Source organism: Phoxinus phoxinus, assembly GCF_949152265.1.
Source record: "Phoxinus phoxinus genome assembly, chromosome: 1".
Lineage (NCBI taxonomy): Eukaryota > Metazoa > Chordata > Actinopteri > Cypriniformes > Leuciscidae > Phoxinus > Phoxinus phoxinus.
Genome location: NC_136876.1, coordinates 11,625,969 through 11,653,806, shown reverse-complemented (window position 1 = coordinate 11,653,806; position 27,838 = coordinate 11,625,969). Strand labels below are relative to the sequence as shown.

Below are 27,838 nucleotides of genomic sequence, written 5' to 3'. Positions count from 1 at the left end.
GATGTATTTTGTATGGATTATCCATACATTTTAAACAGTTTTATCACGCTTCTTAATAAACTTGTATTATCTCTTTACAAAATTAAATGTAGCTTATATACGAGTTACAGTTACAGATTTAACTAACCGTTTTACTGACCAAACGATACATTTTTATAACGATCACTTATATTTTGAAGATGTGATTTCATGTGCCTGAAATATTAATAACAGCACCTACCTGCGTATTTTAAAGCACCTTTTTATTACGACGACGTTGTCAATGTGACCCACAAGGGGGCGGATTTTCCAACTTTAACGCTCATTAGACGCTCATTATTCAGTAGCCTATGACAGATCAAAGCATTCCATAATACTGGATGAATTTGGTGAACGCGTTAGGCTATCACTGGTTTACAGGGAGTTGCATCTAAAACCATTGCAAATCCAGAAATGTTGGGACGCACTAAGCCATATATGCCGTCTGACCACGACTATTAAACCCAAATAAGGCTAGGCGTATTTCAACCAGATATGCACGTGTCATGTTGTGTTATTTTGAGTTTGAAGCTCAACACGTGTTGTAAGACAATTTATGTGAAAACGAAAGCGGTCTCTTCTATGGCGGACACACACGGCCATCACATGACCGCGCTCCGGTCTGGCACCAGAGCGCGCACTACCGGAGCGCGAGATCACCGGGTGACGGTTTCTGCGCGTGCTTTAGTCTCATCACAGAATGACAGCGGCAGGACGGATAACCGTGCGCTCCTGGTGACTCTATTGAATCCGACCTGGAGTCCGAAGATGCACTTTAGGGTCTAATTTTGGACTTAATTTAGCCTATCCGGTGTAACGGGGATCGATATGTCCCAGACGCACGGAAAACAACTTCCCTTATATGCTGCACATTTATTAATGCGATCCTATCTAAACTGAGCGACCGATAAAACTTGTTCCTCTGCCTCGTCAAGGGAGTTGACGCGGGTTTTCGCAGAAATGATTCAGTAGATGCGATCTTTGTGACCGGCGGCAGCGCAACAGGACGCGGTTCATCTGGTTCATCTATTTATCATATGATCGCCGTTATGATGATGTGACTGGTGTGAAACTGAAGCTGCTCAGGTGAGAAGCATCGGCATCTCCTCTCCCTGACACCTGAGATGGCCATCAACATCAGCGGCTCCATGCGTGTAAGTTTAGACCATCTGTCGCTCCTGTGAACGAGAGCACTGCTCTAATGCACTTCACATAATCTATTTTTTATTTGTGTGTGTGTGTGTGTGTGTGTGTGTGTGTGTGTGTGTGTGCTCTCCTAATGTATAAGCTAATTGAATACGAATGTAAAATTACACTCAACAGATATAAGAACATATCTATTCTGCTTTCAATTAAGACATGTAGTCGAGAGCAGCTAGTTGTCTCTTTTTACTTAATTTAATATTTTCAGGATTGTATTTTGGGGAAACTGTTTATCAAAGCTTGCTTGTGTGTGTGTGTGTGTGTGTGTGTGTGTGTGTGTGTGTGTGTGTGTGTGTGTGTGTGTGTGTGTGAGACAGCATCCTTCATTTTAGCCTTCATTTTATCTTAATAATTGTGGCAGAAAACATACAGTTGTGTAAATATAGCTATAGTATTTTAAATTTGCTTTTATTTTTATATTTTCAATTTAGTGTAAGTTTTGGTATTTTATTTAATTTTTGTTTCTATTTCTTTTTAAACATTCTATATAGCTAGCTTTCATTTATTTTTATTTGTAGTAGGCCTACTTCAGCTCAAACTTGTTTTCATCAGTTTCATGTTTTTTCATTGTTTGATTGATTGGCACACCTGGTATTCATTGTGTTGATTGGTTTGCTCAGTGTCTTTGTTTTCTTCAGTTTATTGTCTTCATTAGATGTGCTGTTCCGTTCTAGTTTTCATAGTTCCTGTATTCCGAGTATCTTGCTATTTTGAGAGTTTTGCTTTTTTTTTTAAACTGTCGCACCAAGATCCTAACATTTTCCATAATACCTGCAACCAGTGCTAACACAGGTGAACTCCACTCTGCCCTCATTCAACCTCTTGAGGATTTTAAATGTGTTGCAATTATATAATGAGTTCTGTGAAAAATTATTTCTTCATTTAGCATTTGGACTGGAGTATAATCCTGTTGCTGGCGTAATTTAGGATAAATTACCTAGATTTGCTCTTTTTGTAATCTTTGTTCTAGATTAGTTGGCTTCAGCAGTTTGTCATTGAGGTCTGCAGCTGTTTCAGTCCTGAGTTACATGAATCCTCTAAATATAATGATGGTCTTTTCAGCTCATTTAGATTCTCTTTAGATTCATTTAAATCTTTTTGAAGGAATAATTAAACTGGTTTCTGTCAGGTGGTCATCAGTTTAGCAAAAAGATTTGGATTTAGCGTGTTATATGAATTATACAGTCTGAATTATACAAACTCCAATTATGAAGCATCAGATTGGGAAAATCTCATCTGCCAAATAATTATTATTTCTTTACATTTACATACCTCATGTTTTGTTTTATTTTACCCCATCTTTAGTCTATTTTAGGTTATATGCTAGTGCACACACAAAATCATGACAAAATAAGATAGATACACACATTTAAAGTCTCTCAAATGTAAAAGAATAGAGTCCCCACACAACTTTGGCACAGAAAAACAATATTGTGTGAATCACTTCCAGAACAATGTTTTCCGCTGATGATTGATTAAAAAAATTGGCAGCCAATCAGAATTTTAAGAGTTTGAGCATTTAAAGTGACAGATGACAAAACTGCTGCGTAAGCACTTATAATAAACATAACGTTTAAATATAGTCATCGTTATAGTTTTTGTTAATGGTGTGAACCGGCCTTTACTGCTTTATAGAACCAAAAAAACAGAGAGGCTCTCCGTCACATCGATGTTTCAGCTTCATCCAGGAAAGAATTAAAAATTAAACAGCTTTTCGTACAGAACTTGCTGTCCTCTGGACGAGAAACTGCCTCAGCTTTTCTCCGTCAGTACAGTGCGTCTACCAGTAAGATCTCAGACTCGTTTTTAATGTTTCAACACAAACCTTAAACTGAACTAATGTTCAGAGGCAAAATTAGGCCAAGACCATACTCTATGCAAGGTGATCACACATCCTAAAGTTGTAGGACTTTCTTGAAAAAAAGCTAGGATTTTCACTCAGTAAAATGCTTCAGTGCTAAGTAGAAAGACTCTAAAATGTAGAAAAATCCTTTCTGAGTGCATTTCATTAGATGCAAATACCTTCCTATAAATAGATATTGTGGGATATTGGCTATTTTGACTGATGATAATGTGAATCAAAACTGGTTTGTGTTTACACTTAGCACATCTTTTTTTTCTGGCCTCTGAGTAAAAGCGTTGTGCGCAAGATTCTCCTTTTGTTGGACAATTTTTTGAGCTTATACGCACAAGTATTTTCCATTTACAAACTTCTTCAGTACTACGAAGACTATTTTTATAGTGCATTCATACTAGCTTGTTGTTTTGCATTGTTGCATTCTGAAATTTCAGAAATGCAGGTACATGTGGCTTTCCCCCCGCATGTGTTCATTCAGTTATGCTTTTGTATAGGGATGCACCAATATGAAAATTTTGCCCGATAACCAATAAGTAAGGGTTAATGCCCGACGAGGTGTCCATTGTAAGGTCTAAACCTGACAATGGACACCTCGAAGGGCATTAACCCGCTTATACCATGGTCACTTGCCAAATAACACATTTTTAAAACATTAGTTTATATTTTAATTAGTTTTACAATCGAAATCTAAAGTTACAAGTTACAAACAATAACTTGGTTTCCTTGGTTACGCCTGACAGTTTATTTAGGTGTCCTCTATCACTTTTTAACGGACACCCTGCAGCCAATCAGAATCGAGTATTCACCCAGACCATGGTATAATGTTTTATAATTGATAGCCGATTACCAATATATTAGCCGATAAATCTAAATCCAAATGTTTCTATTATTTTTGAGAGCCTAATTACAAAAACAAAAGTCTCACCGTTAACAGCCATATCCCAAGCACACAATTATTGTTTTCATTATAATTGTATTATTTAATTTTAATTTTTAATTTTAATTTTATTTATTTTTATGTCGCCTATATGACAGACTTGCACTGAACTGTATTTTCCTTTGTTGAAGTGTTTCCAATCATATTTCAGGAAAGTCAACATCATCAGTGTCTCAGCTGTATAGGAAATAATCCATTATTTATTTGCTTTAATATATTGGCTAAATTCTCTGATCGTACCGATAACAATAACATTAAAAATGAACATATATCGTCCGATTCCGATATGGTGGTGCATCCCTACTTTCGCATATGAGATTTGTCTGTAGCTTTTTGTGTAACTATTTTGCTCGCTGGAGAAAGGTCCGTCCCATGATCCTTTTAGCCTGGCCGTGTCCCTCTTCACCCCATGCTTTTGCAGCCCATTAGATGCATTAAAGCTCATCGCACAAAATCAATAACCTGCTGCGGGTCGGTTGCTAAAACAATTGTCCAAATGTTTTTCTTCTGTGAGGAGAGCAGAAAGCAGCCCTAATGCCCTCGAGTGTCCCAGCTGGTAATGCAAGCGCTCCGGTTATGAGCTTTCTGTCCATCGTGGCTGGAGAGAAACGCCTTCAGACGGCTTGAAGGGCCCTAGTGGTGAAATTCACCAGCATCTGTTTACATTAAAAGCGAACATGAGCACCATCAAAACATAACATGAGACGGGGATGTTTTGACAACACTAAGACATTTTGACCACCTCATTTGGTAGATTTGTGCATGAAAGCTTGATGCAAATGACCCTGTCTGTAACCTCACCCGTGTCTATTGTTTATTATAAAAGATAGTGACAAAAGTAGACTTATAGTCTATATATATATATATAATCATACTTCCCAAGTTGACAATTGATTCATGAAATTGTATGTTTAAATATGCAAATAATGCCTCAACTTATTAAATATGCACTAATTTGCTTATATTTCCTAAACAAAAAACTGGACATTGGATAAAGCCTGGTTCAAAATTCTTGTTTCATTTTGTTAACGTATTAGAGTTAAATAATTTTACTGTGGGGATTTTGGATATCTCTGTTTATCACTCCATAAATCAGAAAACAAGGGTTATCAGACAGAAAACGTCATGTTTTTTAGGAAGAAAATGTTATATAAATAAGTGTGAATGATATATGAAGAAACCCCTCTGTAAAAACCTTCAGAATATAGACAGGAATAAAACTGTAAAGTTTGGTGTGTATACGTGTTTCTGAAGTGGAGAAAAAACTCAAGACGTTTAAAGATATGTATCATAATTGAAATATGCTAATAGATAAAGCGCAATATTATACCGGTAAACACTTATATGTGTATTGTGGATGTTTTCTTTCCACTACTCTGATAGAAGACATGTTATGGGAGCAAAATAGACCAAAATCTTTTCTTTTTTTCCATCTTGTCTTAAAGGGACAGTTCACAATTTTTTTTTAATTTTTTGTTCATCTCGTTCCAAACCTGTGAGAGAAAAGTGGATGTTGGCTGGCCTAAAATGACACAAAAACAAAAATCACAGTATTATAACAGTATTCAATATAACTTGTGTCAAGTCACAAGACTGTTGTCAGGTTTAATGCAAGTTTGAATATGAAGAAAATATTTTATTGTAAGAAGGTTTGGTGCAGCATAAAGGTGAGTAAATGACAGAACTGTAATTATGGGGTGAACTAAATGCATCAATAGTGACTATAAATCAGCCAAAAAGTAAAAGCATCGTTTAAAGCAAATACTCATCATGAACTGGGTCAGAGATGATGTAAATGTAATCAGCTTTTCTTTTAATAGAGTTCAGTGAATTATTATCCCTTCCTGTTCAGCAGTAAATCCTCACAAAGTCCAGAAACGTTCAGACAGTTTTTCAATGAGTGATCAGTCATTAGGGTTGAATGTGATCTATAATGGGCAGGATAGGCAATGTACACACAGGAAGTGATGTCAGTATAGGCACTGTATGCAGGAAGTGATGTCAGGTGCTGCGCCTCCTCAGTTTGTTTGATGGCTTCAGGATGAACCTATTTTTGACTGGCTATGTTTCCATCCACATTTTTGGTTAAACTTTATTTTAAGGTGACGCAGCGACATTTGTACTTGCTCAAATAATAATTTTAAGTAACTACATGTACTTACAATAAAGTTGGCTAGGGTTTGGTTTAGGGTTAGTTACTAGTAATTATGCATAATTTAGTGTTATTACTATAGTAAGTAAATGTAGTAACATGTAACTACGTCAACTTAAAGTGATACCACATTAGTGTGTGCAAATTTTAGGAAATTGCATAACAAATGTTGGATGGAAAGGCCAAAATGTGTATTAAATGTTTTTAAAATGCGCCCAATTGAGGTGGATAATATTTATATTCATTAAGACGACTTGTGCATAAAATATGATGCAAACTGCAGCTTTTTATTACTGATTCTTTACACGTTTCCCTGGAAGTGAAGATTTTTTCCCAATAAAATAAATAAAAGTTTTGCAATATAGCTACTCTCTGCCCTGCTGTTTATCCACAGATCCAAAAACTTTATAAAAATAGCTCAACATAAAATAAGGCTCACTCTATGGCTGTTTTTCAGTCTTTGCTTTGTTTGCGTTTAATGTTTAAAGCACATGACATCCTCAAGAATAATATCAGGAAGGAATTTGGCAAACGGGACGCAGAGAGCCAATATATGAGCAATTAATCTGCAGATATTTTCTATTTTTAATATAAATTTTGAGGTCTTGTTTTTCTGTGTATAGGCCCTTAAATGATTTTATTTATACATGATCTTCCTTTTTTCCACATTGCTGTCCTTGATTTTTCTTTTAACTCTGCAGCTGATTTTCTGTTTTGAAATGTTCAATGATTTGAGCACTGCAAGAACCATAGAGGAACTTTTAACATTTTCTAGATTCAATTTAACAGTGTGATGTGATATACTCCATTTAATATTGTTTTAAACTACCTTTTCCTTTATGACTCTTGTATAATTCTTCAACATGCAGGTGCTATAACCTCGTTAGCTGAGTGAGTCACTAATCTGCAGGACTATTTAAGTCTACATTATGTATATTTGAAAAATGCAAAAGTGAAGATTATTCATTCTGAAGTTGCTCTCACATGTCTGAATAATACATCTGTGTGTGGCAGAGTTTCATCTGAGATGTCAATGTGATTTCACAGACAGTCGTGATTGTGTCTGATTGCTTCCTGAACGCTGATGGTCCGTGTCAGAGATGAGATGAGAGAGTTCAGGACTCAGATCTTATAACTCTAGAGCTGATGTGTGGATGCTCAAACGTAAAATCTACATTTACTTTATTAAAATTATAGTAAGTAAAGTAATCTTTTTGTTATTTAATTCATCAGAAAACAAAACATTTTGGTCTTCTTAATCTCATCCAAGTCCTGTCATTCTTTTTTTCCAGTTTTGTTCTGAAATATGTGGTTTGAGATTTATGTCGACATTATAACACTTAAAGTCCCACTGTAGTCAATCAGTTTATCCCTTAATGGAACACGCCAACTTTTTGGGACTTTAGCTTATTCACCGTATCCCCCAGAGTTAGATAAGTCTATACATACTCTCTTCATCTCCATGCGTGCCGTAACTCTGTCTGACGCACCCACCGCTAGCCTAGCTTAGCACAAAGACTGGAAGTAAATGGCTCCAGCTAGCATACTGCTCCCAATAAGTGACAAAATAACGCCAACATTTTCCTATTTACATGTTGTGATTTGTATAGTCACAGCGTGTGCAAATAACAAGGTCACATGAGACACAGCCATTATCTAACCGTATACACACTGGTAACTATATTCTCAGAAGGCGAATCGCTGCTACTTCTGCGGAGGGATTTGATCACAGCACCTGAGAAGCCCCGTGGTGAGGAGCAGAGAGTTCGCTCAGAGTGTTGCGCTAATCACTCCGTCAAGCAGTGCTTCGCCTTCTGAGAATATAGTTCCCAGTATAAAAATAAAACTTGAAGTCCCCCTGTAGTCAATCAGTTTATCCCTTAAAACTCATCTTTGATCAGCAAAATTACATATTTAAAAGTTTTTTTCTTTGAAGAATTTTTCTTCATGCCTTAAAATAGCTTGAATGTAACTCGACACACTTGCCTCATTTAGTATGTGAATATGCAAATGAGCACCGCCTCCACTCACTCACTCAGCTCAGAGATCCACTGGTTGACGATCACACGTTGATCTGATTGGTTACAAGGTAGTTTGTGACGTCAGAAACACCAGCGATTTCAAACCGTGTTTTTGAGACTGTCTTTAGTTCACTGCCGTTTTAAGGAGAAAATACTCAGCAATGCTGTTGACTTATAAATTTGCACATGGTTTGTCTTAAAGCAGATTAAAAACACCACATAGACATAAACAACCTTAAAGCTTGATTTTCACCACAGGTGCACTTTAAATGGTTTTAAGCTTCATGGTGAGCTTAGACAAACACACACTGCGCTTCTAAGCTCTTGAACTGAATTATGTTTTTTTCTCACAAACATCTTCTCTGTGTCCTGGAGTCTGTGTACACCGAGCTGAATGACTGGTAAAGATTGGCAAACACTCAACGGCTGGTGTAAGACGTGCTTCAGAAGTGCATTAATCAAAGTCGAGGGTGATTTGGTTTGTTTTCTGAGATCAGCTCACAAGATTTTTGTCCTCGTCAGGATGAATCTTTCTGCTAATTAAATTTTTATTAGTGCTCATTTTTTCTGCCAAAGCACTAAGAGAAATGGATCAGTCCACTCAACGCTCATTAATGACTTCCTCTCTCTCTCTCTCTCTCTCTCTCTCTCTCTCTCTCTCTCTCTCTCTCTCTCTCTCTCTCTCTCTCTCTCTCTCTCTCTCTCTCTCTCTCTCTCGCGCTCTCTCTCTCTCTCTCGCGCTCTCTCTCGTCTGTGTGTGTCTTTCATTGATCGGTTGTGGAGATGTTTAGAGCGCTCAGGTGTAGTTTCACTCGGTGTCAGTGAAAGACGATCTCCTCACACAAAACAATACATGATAATAAACAGTAAGATTAACATATTTTATCATGTATACATGATATTTGACGTATGCGTGTCTCTTCTGCTATCAAGACTGCATTTATTTGATCAAAAATACACTAAAAACAGTAATATTGTTCAGTAATAAATGTTAAACTCATATATCTAAAACTCTGGTGTGTGTGTGTGTGTGTGTGTATTCCCAAACTCAATCTGCTGAACTAAAGACCCACTTTAGTTCTTCTGCAAGTTTCTATGCAAAGTCTCAGACATGATTGAACTCTTGCTAACATACAGTAAGGCCATTACAGCAAAGATAAGCCAAACCACACGCTCAGTGTTTCCAGTGCTCTAGTTTACGTTCTCACACACACACACACTAGCTGATGTAACTGAGGATAATCATCATGTTTATCAGGCCGCCTCTCAAAATCATTTATAATCCGATTTCAATCTCCATTAAAATCTGATGGTCATTTATTTATATATTTCTGTGAGTTCCCTGCTGTGTGTGAAGATGGCCTTCATATAGAGGCATTTATTAGCCGCAGTAACAGTTGCCCCATAATGTTCAGGGGGATGGGTGATAATAATAGGGATGCACCGATATGAACATTTTGGCCGATACGATAATTCCTTATGTATGAAAGCCTAAAAAAAGACTAAATGACTAAAAAGATTGTAGAGGATTTGAGGGTTCGGGCAGGTATTTAAATTTGAAGAAGATCATAGAGATCTGAAGGAGCTAGATTATTATGAGCCTTCAAGATTTTGAAATCAATTCGATATTTTACAGGAAGTAAAATAAATACTACTAATACTAAATACTACTAATAAATAAAATATAAGTAGAGTAGAAACTTCAAGAGTGTTAAAGAACAGGAGAAACTGCAGTTTATGTTTAGAAGGAAGACCAAAGAGAGGAGAAATGCTATAATCTATATGCGACGTAACTAGGGCATTTACAAGGATAGCAGTGCCATGCTGTTCGTTATCAGAGAAGGATGAAGATATGTCCGTAAACATATGTTTATGTGTTTTTATGTTTTGTAAAGGAAAAATTTGAGTACGAATAATATTAAAAAACGCGAGCTTCAAAAGATAGGTTGCTATCAAGGACGACACTCAGACTTGTAACCTGCGTGGATGGAAACACTATGGACTGGTCAATAGTCACAGATAAGCTACAGTATCAGTTATTGCCAGAGTAGATTTTGTACCAAGCAGGAGAATCTCAGTTTAAGGAAATTAGATGAAAACCAGTTTTTAATTTAAGCTGACTAGAAAAAGTGGAGGGAAAACAGAAGTAGGCATGGAAGACAGGTAAAGCTAGGCAGTTGGAAATGAATACCGTACTTCCTAAAAATATGTCCATGGGGGCAGTAAATACATAATAAACAAAAGAGGGCCCAACACTGAGCCTTGGGGAACACCAGTGGTAACGTGCAATAGCTTAGATTTGAAGTTTTTGAGTTGAGAAAAATACAATCTAAACCAAGACAGACAGGTGCCCATAACTCCAAGGGAGGCCAGCCTGTCTAGGAGGATGCTATTAATATTTAATAGAACATGATTTTAAATACACATTTAGAATTATAATAGAGTTTTTAAAGAATGACCGAAAAAAAATCAGTTGTTGATTTTACAGATTTAAAAAAAAATATATATCAGTTGCTAGGGTGTTCTAGGTCGTTGCTATGGCATTGCTTGGGTGTTCTGTGTGGTTACTTGGGCATTGTTATGTAGTTCCTATGGAATGTTCAGAAAATTGCTACAGTGTTGCTATGCAATTGTAATTGTGCTCTGAGTATTGCTATGCAGTTGCTATGGCGTTCTTGGTGGTTGCTATAAGATTATTATGTGGTTGCTAGGCAGTTGTTAGGTGTTACAGATGTTTGTTATGGCATTGAGTAGTCGTGGTTAAGTAGTTGTGGTTGCTTGGAAAATGCTAGCTGTTACAGATAGTTGTTAGTGCATTGCTAGGTAGTTGCCAGGGTGTTCAGGTTGCTGATGGATGGTTGCTAAAGCATTGCTGTATGATTTGTAGGGTGTTCTTGGTGGTAGCTAGCCAGTTGATAAGTGTTACATAATGTAGGCATTGCTGTGTGTTATAGATGATTGGTAGGGCGTTGCTAGGTAGGTAGTTGCTAAAATGTTCAGGGTTGTTTCTAAGGAATTGCTATATAGTTGCTATGCAGTTGATAAGGTATTCTTGTGGTTGCTAGGTGTTATAGATTATTGCTGTGGCTTTGCTAGGGTGTCCCAAGTCTTTCACTCAGATATTGAAGCTCAATTTTGAGGAAGCTGTAATAATGTTCTGTTATTAACCTCATTTTTTTACAGTTGCAGAAACAATTAAAAATAAAGTGAAGTGTTAAACTGTTAAAGGCCGTGTTCCTCAGTGGCTTTGCTTCACTCCATCTGTGATTCAGCGATGTGAAGTTGTCTTTCAGGTTTGTGTGAAATGTTGTCTGTAAACATAGTGGTCGGATGGCTGAGCGTTACACTGACAGCATGAGTTGTGGGCGGGGCTGATCGGTGGGCGGGGCATAACGAGTGGGGTGATATGTGGGTGGGGCTTAACGCAGGGACAGAGAAGTGGGCGGAGTTAATTGTGGGCGTGGTATGTGGTTAGTGTGGAGTTGTGGGCGGGGCATCGTGTGTGTGGGGCGTCAAAGGCAAGTTTTATAAGCCCTGTAAAGCATCACAGGACGGTTTCCACTGTCATTTAGAAATGCAGTCGCTCTCTTTAACCTGGATAATTTGGACCTGAGATAAAAGAGGTGTGACGTCACAGTACTGATCATAAATTAGACCATGTTTAGATTCAGCACATACTCTTTCTTTAGACTAGCTTGCTACAGTAATAACTCAACTTCTCTGCTTTGCATCACGAGATCTTGTGGCCCGAACCATCCGAGGACAGCAGAGACCACGAGTCCTGTGCCTTTATATGGACAAACACACACTTTAAGAACATCATTCCTTATGTTATTTATTCTAGAAACTGTGTTTTAGTTGTTGTTAAGACTTATACAGTCTATACAAGTCAGTGTTGCACTTGTGCGAGTCTGTGTGTGTTTTCTTTTTTTGGACAGTTTCGTTTCCTCTTTGTCTGTCACAAGTGTTCACGGATGCCATTCTGTGTATTAAAACACACACACACACACACACATACACACACACATATAATGGTGCCTCACTGAAAAGCTCGTCTCTGAACCGGAAGTTGGCTGAGAGATTTCTAAAGCAATCCATCCACGTGCCCACGTATAAGTGTGTGTGTGCGTGTGTGTTTCTGTGTAAACGGCAAACATCTCTCCTGTGTCGTGTCGAGATGAACAGGAAGCTGTTGCTGTCGTTCTCTCTGAGCGGAAGCTGCTCATGCTCATGGTGATAGCAGACCCAGCAGGAGTGTGTGGCGATGGATAGTGAAGGAGATGTGGGAGATTGCTCCCTGGAGGACGTTCCCTCCAGCCCGGTGGAGACCGAACATGTGGTAGGACCTCAAAAGCTGCTCTATGACACTGTTCTTCAGTCGGTGAAAGGGACAGAAACTCTCCTTCATGTCGGTCCAACCCTGTGGCTGACTTTCTTTTTTTAAAGTGAAACAGAAGAGAAGATATTTTGAAGAGCGCTGGGGTTATATTGTAATATTTATTCAAAATCTGTATGTTTTTATTTTTACTTAATGTAGTGCTGCCATAAAATCTTAATTTGCTCTTAATAAAACAAAAACGAATAAAAGTGAGAAAAGCACAACAAAATTGATAAAACAAACTTAAAGTAAAATGTAAATGAAGTTAGTTTTTAAGTTTATTAGTTAACATGAACTTTCTAAAGCATTTAGTTTGTTGATTTCAACATTTACTATTAAAAATCGAATGTATTTGTTAATATTATTTAATGAACTAGCAATGAACAGTTGTGTTTTTATTAACTAAAGTTTACAAAGATTAATAAGTACTTCAACAAATGTATCACTCACTGTTAGTAAATGCATTAACCAATGTTAACTAATGGATCCTTATTGTACATTTTTACCAATTTTATTCATTATTTTACCATTTTATTCCAATTAAATGAACATTTAAATTGTAGCCTTGCAGCCGAAATAAAATCAGCTTAAGATCGTTTTTATTTAATTTCATTTTATGAAGAACGTTTATGTTTTTTTCAGTATCTTTGACGGTTACCACACTGGTCCAAACATCATTGGACCCCATTGACTTGCCATTGAAAAATAAATTCATCAAAATATCTTCTTGTATGTATTTTAAGTCTGAAACGACATGAGGGTGAGCAAATGATTTCATATTTTTGGCTGAACGAACCCTTCAAGGCCTGAAGTAAACCCTCGCGAGCTAAAGATCACGATGGTGATGGTTTATAGCTGTCAGGTTGTGTGTTTCTGATGTTTGTAGTGAAAGTAATGCAGCTCAGAGCTTCAGTGATATTCACCACATCTTACTTCCGTGATGTGACGTGTCTCTGAGTCTAACTGGATATGCAGTGTGATGAGACCCGGACGGAGACGGATTTTATCCTAGATAAGTTGATTGGATGCTGAAAGAGTCTCTGAGGGGGATCGATGGAGTAAGTCGAAAAGAGAGAGTTGAAAGTGTAAAGACAGTTTTTTTTTTCTTTAGAAAATTGGCCACTGATGAATCATTCAGAGACCAGGAATGTGTATTTAAAAGCATGTGATTCATATATAATTCCTTTTGGAGAGAAACAAAGGCCCAAATGAGTCACTAGTTGTCATCCAAAGTATACGCAGAAAAAAATGGTGTCGAAATTACTTTGAAACTCAAGATTTCTTGTAAATGTATCTATAATTATTACTAAGAATCAGCAATTAACACATTGAAACATGACATTTTGAAGTAGAACGTACTCCAATTACCTTTGTTTTATTTGGGAAAAATCAGTTCACACACACTGAAATCTGACTTTTATTTCAGAAAGCTGACTTTACATAGTTGAGATCTGGTGTGAAACTCTTTTTTTTTCTTGGCTCTTTTATAAAAGGAGAAACATCGGAGAAGCGTTTTCAGGGAAAGTTGAGATTTTGAAGATATTTGATCGCGATTCCTCTTTCCTACGGGTTGTTGTGATGTTTTATGTGTGTGTTGCTCTTACTGAAGTGACTTTTCCTGTGTGTTTTGTAAGTGAGAGAACTTCCTTATTGAGTCACAGTGTTCATGTGTGTGTGAGTTCGCTCTGAAACATGCTGTAGATGAATGTTTCTGCGGTGTCTCGAGTCTGGTACCTGCTCTATTTACACTGTCAGCCGTGTGTTTAGTCTTTGAATGGCTGTGTGAAGTGTTATATTTCAGTCTGACTGCCGTTCAGCTCAGTCTGTGTCTCTTGTGTCGGTTTATGACAACAAAAACAAAACGGAAAAGAGAAGTTCTGTAAGTTTACAGTTTATATCCCTGATGATAAAGTGTCTCTCTGCCGTTGACTTCCTCTGCACGAGCGCTGAACCGCAGAGCTGCCCTTTGCTTCTGCTGACTCATCTCAGATCATTAACACTGAACTAAAGTGCTGGAATAGATTGAATTACAGGCTTAAAACTTGTTGCACTTAATTGACTGCTTAGTTTGGGCAGATCTATCTATCTATCTATCTATCTATCTATCTATCTATCTATCTATCTATCTATCTATCTATCTATCTATCTATCTATCTATCTATCTATCTATCTATCTATCTATCTATCTATCTATCTATCTATCTATCTGTCTGTCTGTCTGTCTGTCTGTCTGTCTGTTGTTTTATCTGTCTGTCTGTCTGTCTGTTGTTTTATCTGTCTGTCTGTCTGTCGTTTTGTCTGTCTGTCTGTCTGTCTGTTGTTTTGTCTGTCTGTCTGTCTGACTCTGTCTGTCTGTTGTTTTATCTGTCTGTCTGTCTGTCGTTTTGTCTGTATGTCTGTCTGTCTGTCGTTTTGTCTGTCTGTCTGTCTGTTGTTTTGTCTGTCTGTCTGTCTGTTGTTTTATCTGTCTGTCTGTTTGTTTGTCTGTCTGTCTGTTGTTTTATCTGTCTGTCTGTCTGTCTGTTGTTTTGTCTGTCTGTCTGTCTGTCTGACTCTGTCTGTCTGTTGTTTTATCTGTCTGTATGTCTGTCGTTTTGTCTGTCTGTCTGTTGTTTTGTCTGTCTGTCTGTCTGTCTGTCTGACTCTGTCTGTCTGTTGTTTTATCTGTCTGTCTGTCTGTCTGTTGTTTTGTCTGGCTGTTGTTTTGTCTCTCTGTCTGTCTGTTGTTTTGTCTGTCTGTCTGTCTGTTGTTTTGTCTGTCTGTCTGTCTGTTGTTTTATCTGTCTGTCTGTCTGTCTGTTGTTTTATCTGTCTGTCTGTCTGTCTGTTGTTTTGTCTGGCTGTCTGTCTGTCTGTTGTTTTGTCTGGCTGTTGTTTTGTCTCTCTGTCTGTCTGTTGTTTTGTCTGTCTGTCTGTCTGTTGTTTTGTCTGTCTGTCTGTTGTTTTGTCTGTCTGTCTGTCTGTCTGTTGTTTTGTCTGTCTGTCTGTTTATCTATCTCTGTCTGTCTGTTGTTTTGTCTGTCTGTCTGTCTGTCTGTCTGTTGTTTTGTTTGTCTGTCTGTTTATCTATCTCTGTCTGTCTGTTGTTTTGTCTGTCTGTCTGTCTGTCTGTCTGTCTGTCTATCTATCTCTGTCTGTCTGTTGTTTTGTCTGTCTGTCTGTTGTTTTGTCTGTATGTCTGTTGTTTTGTCTGTATGTCTGTTGTTTTGTCTGTCTTTCTGTTGTTTTGTCTATCTGTCTGATGTTTTGTCTGTCTGTCTGTCTGTCTGTCTGTCTTTCTGTTGTTTTATCTATCTGTCTGTCTGTTGTTTTATATGTCGTTCTCTCCATCTGTCTATCTATCGATCGGTCTGTCTATCCTGCACTGACCCTTGACCCCTGACCTGTGTGTGCCAGGACTCAGATGGCCTGTCGGTGCTGGAGCAGCTGGGTTTGGACCAGAACTCAGATCTGTCAGACTCCAGCGTTCAGCAGCGATTGGACGAGCAGCGCGAGAGGATCCGGAGGGAGATCCGGAAAGAGCTGAAGATCAAAGCGGGAGCGGAGAACCTGCGACGGGCCACGACCGACAAACGCAACGCCCAGCAGGTGGAGAGCCAGTTACGCAGCTCCACACGCAAACTGGACTCGCTCCACAATCAACTGCAGGAGCTGGACGCACACATCGTCATCAAGGGCCACGACGACAGCAGAGGTCAGGGGTCAACGTTATCATCTCACCTTTACAGGCACAGTGAATGCTTAAAGGTCCCATATTGTCAAAACTGAAATTTCCTGGCTTTTTTCATGATGACAGAGGTCTATGTAACTACATATTAGTTTCAAAACAGTCAATCCACAGACAAATGCACACAGCCTGCATAAAGTAGCTGTGCCTTTTCACGAGCCATCGTGACTTCCGTATAAATGTGACGTCAGAACTACTCAGTCACCGCCTTCAGTCCCACCCCGAGCACTGCCCAGCGTCATTACACAGGCTCCCCAACAACATTCATAAGAGACTAATGTTTATTTATTCGGAAATACCACAGCAATTTAGTTCGACCTTAAAGCACCCGACGCACAGCGGATTTTTTCCTCCACAGACGCACGTCGGTAAATTAGGGAATGAACTTGCGCTCAGGGGGGGGCGGTTCAGCGAAAAGAGGAGGCGTGTTCCGGCGCAAACGTTCCCTGGTGATATTCTGCAGTTTCAGAAAACAATTCCGCCACAGACCAGGAAAACCTAGTCTAAAGTATCCCATCATCCCCAATGTCACTTCTCTGTGTTTTACGGTCCTGGCGAGAACGTCAGTCTCCTCGGCTGTGAACCGCTCCTGGCGTTCGCCTGGCAAATCCGCCATTATAATAGCAATCCACCATGGAACAAGTGCGCCGGCTCTTAAAGGGAATATGAGAGGACGCTCTGATTGGTTTATTTCACGTTACGCCCAAACCACATGAATAATGAGTCATTTATCCCGCCGGTATAATAGCAACAGCGCCCGAGATCCGCCCACAAAGTTACTGCGTTTCAGATCGTTAAAATAGGGCCCTTAATGTTACAATATGGAGCCAGCGTAGTCTGAAATTATAGTTTGTAAACGGATATGCAACACTGACGTGTTGCTAAGTTGATGCTGATGTGTTGCAAACAGGGTTATTATAGTTTTGCATTATTCATTAGTTTTTATTTTTATTTCGTTTTAACTTTGTGTTTTCAAATTCAGTTTAGTTTTAATTAGTTTCTAGCGTGGGTTTGCTAGTTTAGTTTAGTTTTTATTTTTTGAAAATGCTTAGTTTTAGTTTAGTTTTAATTAGTTTTAGTATTAGTTTTAGTCTTTTTTGTAATATGGGCTATTTGTCAGGGGCAAGATTCAAAAAGGTCAGAAAAAGTATTGTGTAATAATAACTCAACAAAAACATCATACAATCTACATTGGAATTCAACCAAGCCATGTAATAAGTAAGTAATAATGTAACGTTATAGCGAGGAGGTAGTTATTGAGAATACAACCCCGACAGGCTGCAATCGGGAGCCCGACGCGAAGCGGAGGTATCTTGAGCAGCCTGAAGGGGTTGTATTCCCAATAACTACCGACTCGCTATACATTATCCCGCTTATTACATGGCTACCTATCAAATAAATCACTACTTTGAAACAAAATATTGATTTAAAAAGGAGTTTATTGATAGTTTACGATTGTATTGCTTCCGCTAAGCTTCCGAAAATAGTGCGCTCCGTCTACGGTTAGAATTCTGTGAGTCCATAGCAACGCTCTGTTTTTCATGGCAACGGTCTGTTATACTCCGCAGCGGTCTGTTATCAAGAAATAACAGACCGCATTCTACATTGGAATTCAACCTAGCCATGTAATAAAACAAAATATAAACTTAAAAAGGATGGGACAAATGGGCTGCCAATGTAGATCAGAAGGCCGTTGAAAAAGAAAAGAAATAAAGTATTAAATCCCGAGATGTATCGAATCAAAAGGTACGTCGGTCCATCGGGCATTTGCCCGGAATGCCAATTACCATTCCAGCCCTGCAGCTTATAACGTCAGTGTTTTGACAACGACAACACAAGTGCATTTTAATTTTTACCTCAAACTTGCGACTAGTTAACTTTTTAAAGAAGGCCCAATTGCTTCTCATATGAACATTATATTCAGAGAATATAAAATATTTGTATACCACTTTTTATGTGTGTGATTGTGTAAAGGTGTTCATGAGATACCAACCTTTTGCGAACTTGCTTCAACGTCGCGTCGAACGCGTTCACATGGAGACGCTCTGGAGACTTGAGGAGGGGAGGGGTGTGTGACTGCGTGTGTGTGTCGCGCGCATGCATGCGAGTGACAGAGAGACGGAGGGAGAGCAGGGAAAGGAAACACAGCTGAGCGAATTCTCTGCGTGTTTTTAAATAGCGTCGAAGGAAAGACAAAGACGAAAACTAAGGACATTTACTCTATAATTTTATTTTATTTTAGTTAGTTTTGTCAACCACACATTACAGTTTTATTTAGTTATCGTTTTTTTGTTTTGCCTCGTTTTTATTTTTATTTCAGTTAACGACAATGTTTTTTCCCATCTAGTTTTCGTTTTTTCGTTCGTTTTCGTTAACGATTATAACCCTGGTTGCAAATAGCAAAACGTGTTGTTTTGTACAGTCTGTGGTTGCCACAAGCTTTGATAGAATATCTGTTGGAAACAAGACAAAATGACTGCACAAAATTGCACTGGTTGCCGGTTGCCGCTCGCATCAAATTCAAGTCATGAATAAGCTCATGAAGCTCATGAATATTAATTAGACAGGCCAAAATCGACCGGTTCTTGGCAGAGCTCCTGAGAAAGGAGCTGTACAAATATATTGAGATGGTTTTTGGTATTTATACCGTAAATATATATTCTTAAGGACATCAAAACCTAAAATTAAACTCCAGAAAGGTGTACAATATGGGACCTTTAAAGAATATGATAATATTCTAGGGCTGGGTATCGATTCAGATTTAATACAAATCCTATATTTATAAAATAAAAAAGAACAGTGAACACAAGTTTACAAGTGGTTAATTAATAAAAAGAAATTAAGAGCAACAAACCTGTATATTAAACTATTTTTGTTTTAGGTAAACTTGGGTACATTAAAATAATCCATGCATACAATAAATAGACAGGATTTTGACACAAGAGGAAAAATTTATGCTAAAAAATTGGACGAATTTAAGATAAAACAAACATAAAATCTCTGTAATATGGAGGCTGCACGCCTATGAACAGTGTAGGAAAAATAATATTATATAGCCCTATTATATTCCTCATTATTAATGAGTAAATATGAATCTTCTGGGATGATGTGTTTGGTTGTGAGCTCACAAGAAACTGATGTATATATTTAAAGCCCTCATAATCCTGCCAGACTGTGACCCTGGATGAATGTTTGACCCTGTCTTTGACCCCCAGATGACCTTCAGTCTCTCGGGTCGCCGAGTCGCTCCTCAGCCAATCAGGACAGGATTAAGGCTCTGGAGCGACAGCTCAACATCGAACTGAAGGTCAAACAGGGGGCAGAGAACATGATCCCCATCTACGCCAACGGCGTTACCAAGGTAATGAATGTCTATCTATCTATCTATCTATCTATCTATCTATCTATCTATCTATCTATCTATCTATCTATCTATCTATCCGTCGTCATCTGTCCATCTATTTGCCGTTCTATCTATATATAATTTTATCTTTCTATCTATCTATCTATCTATCTATCTATCTATCTATCTATCTATCTATCTATCTATCTATCTATCTGTCTGTCTGTCTGTCTGTCTGTCGTTCTTTCTATATATATGTCTATCTATCTGACCATGCATCCATCCTTCCATCCATCCATCCATGCATCTGTCCATCCATCCTTCCATCCATCCATCCATGCATCTGTCCATCCATCCATGCATCCATCCATCCATGCATCTGTCCATCCATCCATGCATCCATCCATCCATCCTTGCATCCATCCATCCTTCCATCCATCCTTGCATCCATCCATGCATCCATCCATTCATCCATCCTTCCATCCATCCATCCATCCATCCATCCATCCATCCATCCATCCATGCATCCATCCATGCATCCATCCCTGCATCCATCCATCCATCCATCCATCCATCCATCCATCCATCCATCCATCCATCCATCCTTCCATCCATGCATCCATCCATCCATCCTTCCATCCATGCATCCATCCATCCATCCATCCATCCATCCATCCATCCATCCATCAATCCATCCCTGCATCCATCCATCCATCCATCCACCCATCCATGCATCCATTCATCCATCCTTCCATCCATCCATCCATGCATCCATCCATCCATCCATCCATCCATCCATGCATCCATCCATCCTTCCATCCATCCTTGCATCCATCCATGCATCCATCCATTCATCCATCCTTCCATCCATCCATCCATCCATCCATCCATCCATCCATGCATCCATCCATGCATCCATCCCTGCATCCATCCATCCATCCATCCATCCATCCATCCATCCATCCATCCATCCATCCATCCATCCTTCCATCCATGCATCCATCCATCCATCCTTCCATCCATGCATCCATCCATCCATCCATCCATCCATCCATCAATCCATCCCTGCATCCATCCATCCATCCTTCCATCCATCCATCCATCCATCCATCCATCCATCCATCCATCCATCCATCCATCCATCCATCCATCCATCCATCCATCCATCCTTCCATCCATGCATCCATCCATCCATCCATGCATCCATCCATCCATCCATCCATCCATCTCTCCGTCTGTTGGTCCTCCAGGATAAGAAGATGCTCCAGTCGGCTCAGCAGATGCTGCAGGACAGTAAGACGAAGATCGACATCATCCGTATGCAGATCCGTAAAGGCGTGCAGGCCACCGAACAGACCGACGACACTCAGGGTACTGAATGTGCTAGTGCTACTGACACACTCTGTCTCATAGAAATCAGCGTTTACCCACTTAACATCATCATAGCATTAACCTTTATTTAACCAGGCAAGTCACTTAAGTACAAGTTCTTATTTTCAACAACAGCCTGGCAATAGCATAGAGATCCTGAAAATGAAAGTCGGGTTGACGTCTAAAAAAACGTTTGTTTTACGTCAAGCTCCAATGTTGGGCAGACTTCACATTTTGGTTGTAATAATTATAAAAAAGCATGGCAGGGCTGACTTTATTTCTGTCAGACGTCTACAGAAGCTCTTATTGAGAATTAACAGAGGTTTAGATGTTGATGTTTTATTGAAAATGTTTAGTTTACAGTCGTCGCCGTTATGGTGATCGGTATTGCTTTAGCTGTGCAGTTTGACTCTTGACTTTAACATTAGTTTTACTCTTGCTGCTGTAGTTGTGTTTGTTATGGCAAGAACTGTAAGAGAAATGATGTACAGATGATGTTGACTACTTGATGATGATAAAGATATAGGGCCCTATTTTAACGATCTGAAACGCAAGTGTCAAAGCGCAAGTAACTTTGTGGGCGGTTCCCGGCGCTGTTGCTATTTTCCCGGCGGATAAACGACTCTTGCGCCCAGCGCAAATCTAAAATGTGTTGGTCTGAAGTAGCTTCATTACTCATAGGTGTGGTTTGGGCGTAACGTGAAATAAACCAATCAGAGCGTCCTCTCACATTCCCTTTAAGAGCCGGCGCGCTTGTTCCATGGTGGATTGCTATTATAACGGCGGATTTGCCGGCGCACGCCAGGAGCGGTTCACAGCCGAGGAGACCGACGTTCTCGTCAGGGCCGTAAAACACAGAGAAGTGACATTGGGGATGATGGGAGAAACCCACCCAAATTAGCTTCGGTTAAACAGGCGTATAATTTGGGTAGTAAATGTGTAGCCTAATCTAGATTTTTTTTTTTTTATCTAGATAGATCTTTTTCACATCTTCACGGACACAACAATGATTTCCCTCGTGTGTTAATATTTTTCCTTGTAATAATGTATGATTTGCAAAAATTAAAACTGCTGCATCTGTTTATAGCCTATTAGAGAATCAAAGTGGATGCGCGTCAATATTATGGCCAAGCACGCGCCCTTAAAATACCATATCACTAACGCGCAACGCGCCACTGTCTTTAGACTGTTTTTTTCCTGGTCAGTGGCGCAATTGCTTTCTAAAACTGGAAAATAGCACCATGGAAGTTTTGCGCCTCCTCTTTGCGCTGAACCGCCCCCGCGAGCGCAAGTTCATTCCCTAATTTACCGACGTGCGTCTGTGGAGGGAAAAGTCCCCTGTGCGCGGGTGCAAAATAGGAATGATACATGCGTCGGTGTACAAAGTCAATTGCGCTGGGTGCAAGATAGGGCCCATAGTGTTTGATAGGCTGATCATATTCAGAGTCTATTCTTTGTTTAGATATCATGTTTTTTATTTAAAATTATTGATTTTAATAGTCCTGTGATTGTCCGGCAGTTTTTCTTATCTGAGGGATTGAGCACCAAGAAGTTTTAAAGATTCAAATTTACCAACTAAAGGAAACACTGATCACCATAATCAATGAAGTGACTTCAAACCAAACTATTATTTTCAATAAAACATCCAACATCTAAACCTCTGTTAATTCTCAATAAGAACTTTTGTCAGAAATAATTTAAGGTAACAGATTGTTTTGTCTTTATAGTGGTTCTTGAATAATGTTATTTTCCAGCTAAAGTTAGTTTTGATTGATTCACTTCCGTCGCAACGATCATTAGTTATTAAATTAGGGGCCGCTAAGACGACACCGTTCTCTCTACACAGACTTTAAACGCGAACCTGTGAGAGAAGCGCTGATGGCGCTCACGTGCGCATCAAGAATTAATTCTATAGTTGTGCGTTTGAATATATATGCGCAGGTTTGTAATTCCCTACAAACCAAGCCTTAAACTACTTGTATGGCCTTAAACATTTTTAGACAGAATTTTATCACTTCGGGGGAGATACCCGTCACGCGAAACCGAAATTATCCCGGCACCGCTTGATCTGTAGAGGGATAAAGGGATCCTCCATAGGGAGAGGCTAGTTGGCACTTGAGCACTGCGTTGTCATCGGGTCCAGGCGAAGGTCCTTCGTCAGATCTGGATACGGCCTGGATCCGGCAGGCTGCGGGAAAACCTCGGGATAAACAAAGACACTAAAATTAGCGCAGTTGCCATTCTTCTTATGATGTAACGAGTACATCAGGATTTAAGGGAAGAGTTCCCAGTTCCGGCTGACCTAATCTATGCAGCCTAACATTGAGTTATAGAAGTCTATAATGTATGCGGCGTTTATTCCAATCAAAATTCAACGTCTTCCAATGTCTTATCTCAGACCTCCTCAGCATTAGTCCTGTCCACACTGCAGCTCAGGCTCACTTAATAGTGATATTGTGATATAACACGACTAAGATGACTTCCATCCTTACAAATTGTAAGTGTAACATTTCATATAGCGAGGACGTGAACTCTCATTGCATGTTTTGAATGCCAGGAATGATGCAGTTGTGTAATGAATTTCCTACACGACTTGTAGCTTCAGTATATGAATTCAGAAGACTTATAACATAGTGCATGTAGAGTCGTATGGACAGATTTATGGTATTTTATAGTGTTCCCTGACCTGTGCTTTCTGGAGCTTGATATTTGAAGTTCCCTTAGGCTGTTGAAAAAAAAAAGTGCAAAAAATCTCTTTTGTGTTCCACAAAAAAAAATGAGTTTGAAACGACATGAGGAGAGTGAGTAATAACGACAGAATTGAAACTTTTGGATAAACTGTCCTTTAATAAAACTATGTCTGAATGCAGAGAGTGAAAGAGACAGATTTGAAGAAAGGCATGAGGAAGATGAGAGATGGAGAGGGAGGAAATGGAGGGCTGCGGGTCTAATGGACTCTAATGGTGTGTTTGGGCGCTGATGTCTCGTGTCCCGAGGCCGGCGGGTTAAGAATAGATTTATTAATGTGGCTCCGCCCCCGGCCATCACTGACTGAGATCCACGGGACGCTCCCGGGAGTGACGTCTGACATCCTGTGTGGGGGTTTAAGGACTCCACTTTTACCTTTTAGTCATTTTAGTGACTAATAAAGAGTATATTATAGTAATAAAGACCTCTTCGGTTCATTATTATATCTTATTTTATTACAGTTAACGTTTAGCTATTTTAATTTGAGTTCTTCTCTTTAGTTCTTTTTTATATCTTATTTTAACGTTAACGTTTATTTTAAGTTTTAGTAATTTTAGTGTAATTTTTTGTTATGTTTATTTTTTATTTCAGTTTAGTGTTAGTAATTTTAGTTCTGTATTACATTTCCATACAATTTCAGTTAACGATAATCTTAATTTTAGTAATTTTATTATGTTTTTGTTGTAGTTTTTTTTAGGGCTGCATAACGATTAATCGCAACTAATCGTTTGCAGAATAAAAGTTTTTGTTTACATCATATATGTGTGTGTACTGTGTAAAATAATTATGTATTTAAATACACACACATGCATGTATATATTTAAAACATATTTACATGTTTATATACATTTTTATATTTAAATATAATTTATATTATATATAATTATAAATACTTAATATATAAATCGATTTTTTTCTTAAAATTATACATGCATGTTTGTGTATTTATATATACATAATTATTATACACAGTACACACACATATATGATGTAAACAAAAACTTTTATTCTGCAAACGATTAGTTGTGATTAATCGTTATGCAGCTCTAGTTTTTTTATGTAATTTTTACTTACACTAAATGAAAATTAGAAATGTTGCCTAGACAACTAATTGAAATGAAATACGTTTAGGTTTTTTTGTTTAATTTCAGTTAACGTTTATTATATTTCAAATAACGTAAATATTGAGTGAGTTGATCGTGTTTTCATGTTTAAAAGTTAAAGTTATTTAACATTCCTAATTACAATTAAATAAACATAAACTCATCACAGATTTTCAGTGTGTGTGTGTGTGTGTTTGTCTATGTATAGCACGCCCGGAAGGATCTAACCCGTGTGTGTGTGTGTGTGTGTCAGCAGGTAAGCCGGATCTGTGTGGGATGGAGCTGCGTATCGAGGAGCTCTGGCATCATTACCGCGTGGAACACGCCATGGCCGAAGGAGCCAAAAACATGCTGAGACTTATGGGAGCTGGGAAAGCACAGGACAAGAAAGCCATTGCTGAGGTGTGAGAAACATATGGTTGCCAAACTGGGGTACGTGAGGTGACAGAGGGGGTATGCCGACATTAAAACTGCGCATGTGTTTCTAACAGGCAAAATACTGCCTCTAATAAATAAACAGGAACATGGTAGTGTGGTAAAAGGTCAAATACATGACATCCAATCAAATTACCACATCTTGTGTGGTCAAAACTGACTGCATCCACAGAAGCAGGAAGCATATGATAGGTTGTGTGCAGAGTATATGCTAAATCACACTACATTACTCCCGTTCTCGACGATGTGCCATTGTGTAAAAAAAAAAAAAAGTAGGGATTTAGCATTTACTAGCTTGAACAACTAATATAGAGATTGATTTAAAGGGGTCATGACATGGTTTATTTTATTTTATTATTATGTTCCCTTAGGTGCAATTATAGTATTACTATAGTTTTTTTTACAAAAAACGTTTAAAATGTAGTGATTTATGACCTTTTCCCACCCTGTTTCTCATCCTCTGATTCAAACAGTCTGTTGAGTTCAGTGTTAACGCCCACTGTTATGATTGGCTAACGTCAGTGCCTATGCATCAATTATTAACGCCCCCAGCCAGAACATTTGCGGATTCAGCGTATTTAAAAAGTTTAAAGTTTTAAATACATTACTTACAGTTTGCGTCGTCGTTGTTGAGCCCAGAATAGTCGGCACGGACTTATCTTTGAGCAACAGTTTTCTGGCAAAGCCAGCAACATTTTGGGATTTGTTCTCAAAACAGTCATCCTTCAAATGGACTGGGACGTCCGCAAAAAAATAAAGTGCATCCATTTTTCCCTGACGACTGGATCTTTCTGCAGCGTATTCAAAGATGTTGTTTGTCCACAGCCAGGAACAGCACATCTGCGGCATCGTAATTTCCCTGTACACAGACCCACTCGCTGTCCGTCGACTGAACACTTGTGAGGCGCGCGGCGCGCGGGCGCGACAATGATGCTAAATGAGCGTAGTTGTCTTGCGCTTAAAGCGTAGTTGTCTTGTGCCTGGAGGCGGTCATATGCAAACGCTGGTACGTCACTTCGTACCGTGACGTCACTTCTTACCATGGATCCAGAACGAGCTGTATTTAGAGCTTGATTAAATAAATGATTCGTTTATAATGGGGAGGACGTCTTAAGCTATGAAACTTGCAGGACGTTTTAATGGTACAAAGACCTCTTATATACCAAAAGATCAAGGCAAATTTGGTTTCTCATGTCATGACCCCTTTAAAGTCCCCGTGTAGTCAATCATTTTATCCTTTAAAACGAATCTTTGATCACCAAAATTACATATTAAAAAAATATATATATTCATGCCTTAAAATAGCTTGAATGTAACTTGACACCCTTGACTCATTTAGTATGCACAGGTCTATGAATGTGCAAATGAGCCGACACAGTTCAACACAACTCAATACGCAACAGTTCAACAAACAAAAATTGTCATATTAACTGATGTGCGCTTTAAACACAGTATGGTCAGTATTGTTTGCTTTATTTTTAAACGTAACAATAGTTCCAGTGAAGCGACACACAGCGGTGTTTCGTTAATGATGGAATCTGTGGCTTTGAATGAATCAGGAGAGTCAATGATTCAATGACTCGTTCATAAACCCGCTTGCTTCGACTCGACGACTCGCTCGTCGCTGCCACCTACTTGAGGTTTTAGTTTAAATTTAATTTGCTTTAAATTATTGATTTAGTTTAATGTATTACTTTATTTATAGGGATGCACCAATATGAAAAATTTGGCCGATACCGATAACCGATAGTTCTTTATATTTGAAAGCCGATAACCGATATATTGGCCGATAAATCTAAATCTGAATTTTAATATAATTTTTGAGAGCCTGATTACAAAAACAAATGTCTCACCATTAAAAGCCATGACCCAAACACACAATTATAATATTCATATTATTATTTTATGCAGCCGATATGACAGAGCGCTAGCACATGTTGAATTGAACTATATTTCCCTTTTTTGAAGTGATTCCAATCATATTTCAAGCAATTCAAAAACCATCATGTTGAACTGTGTGCATCTGAAGAGTCTCAGCTGAAGGAAATAATACATTATTTATCAGCTTTAATATATCGGCCAAATCTTCTTATCGCCGATAACGCTAACATTAAAAATGAACATATACTGTATCTGCCGATACCGATATTGTGGCCGATATTTTGTGCATCTCTATTTATTTATTATATTAATTATTAAATTATTTTTTAATTTGGCATAAAACATGACAAATTTAATATGATTAGAATTTTTTTTGCATTTTTTAAGGTAAAATAAAGGTAAAAAATGCACTGGAAAATCTATTGAATGGGGCCGATATTGTCTGTTCATAGCAAAGCTGTGACTGCAGTCTGAGATGTTAAATGCTACGCTAAAAACTTCCCTTAGGCGAGATCAAAACGGACCTTTGCTTGCTCCTTGTGGCGGTTGGTTAAGTGTTTGTTTGTGTGTCTAGGCTCAGAGTCGCCTGAGTGAAGCGTCCCAGCGGTTGGATCTGCTGCGGGTGTCGCTGGAGCATCGGTTGGGGGATCTGCCGGAGGAACA

The 27,838-nt window shown here is 38.6% G+C and overlaps 1 protein-coding gene across 4 annotated transcripts in view; it reads left to right on the top strand.

The window, feature by feature from the left end:
* Nucleotides 1-704: 704 nt before the first annotated feature.
* Nucleotides 705-27,838, top strand: part of pkn1b (protein kinase N1b) — a 54,352-nt gene continuing 27,218 nt past the window's right edge. Inside the window, exons 1-6 of one of the 4 annotated variants that reach the window (XM_079615688.1) lie at nucleotides 705-1,172; nucleotides 15,964-16,261; nucleotides 19,510-19,655; nucleotides 20,888-21,008; nucleotides 25,113-25,261; nucleotides 27,750-27,838. The exon at nucleotides 27,750-27,838 is cut by the window's right edge and continues 125 nt beyond it. In XM_079615688.1, coding sequence (XP_079471814.1) covers nucleotides 1,143-1,172; nucleotides 15,964-16,261; nucleotides 19,510-19,655; nucleotides 20,888-21,008; nucleotides 25,113-25,261; nucleotides 27,750-27,838 — 833 coding nt within the window. In that variant the 5' untranslated portion in view covers nucleotides 705-1,142. Of the gene's footprint in view, nucleotides 1,173-12,209; nucleotides 12,529-15,963; nucleotides 16,262-19,509; nucleotides 19,656-20,887; nucleotides 21,009-25,112; nucleotides 25,262-27,749 lie in introns of those variants that run through there. The other 3 variants (XM_079615689.1, XM_079615687.1, XM_079615686.1) reach the window with 3 other exon arrangements.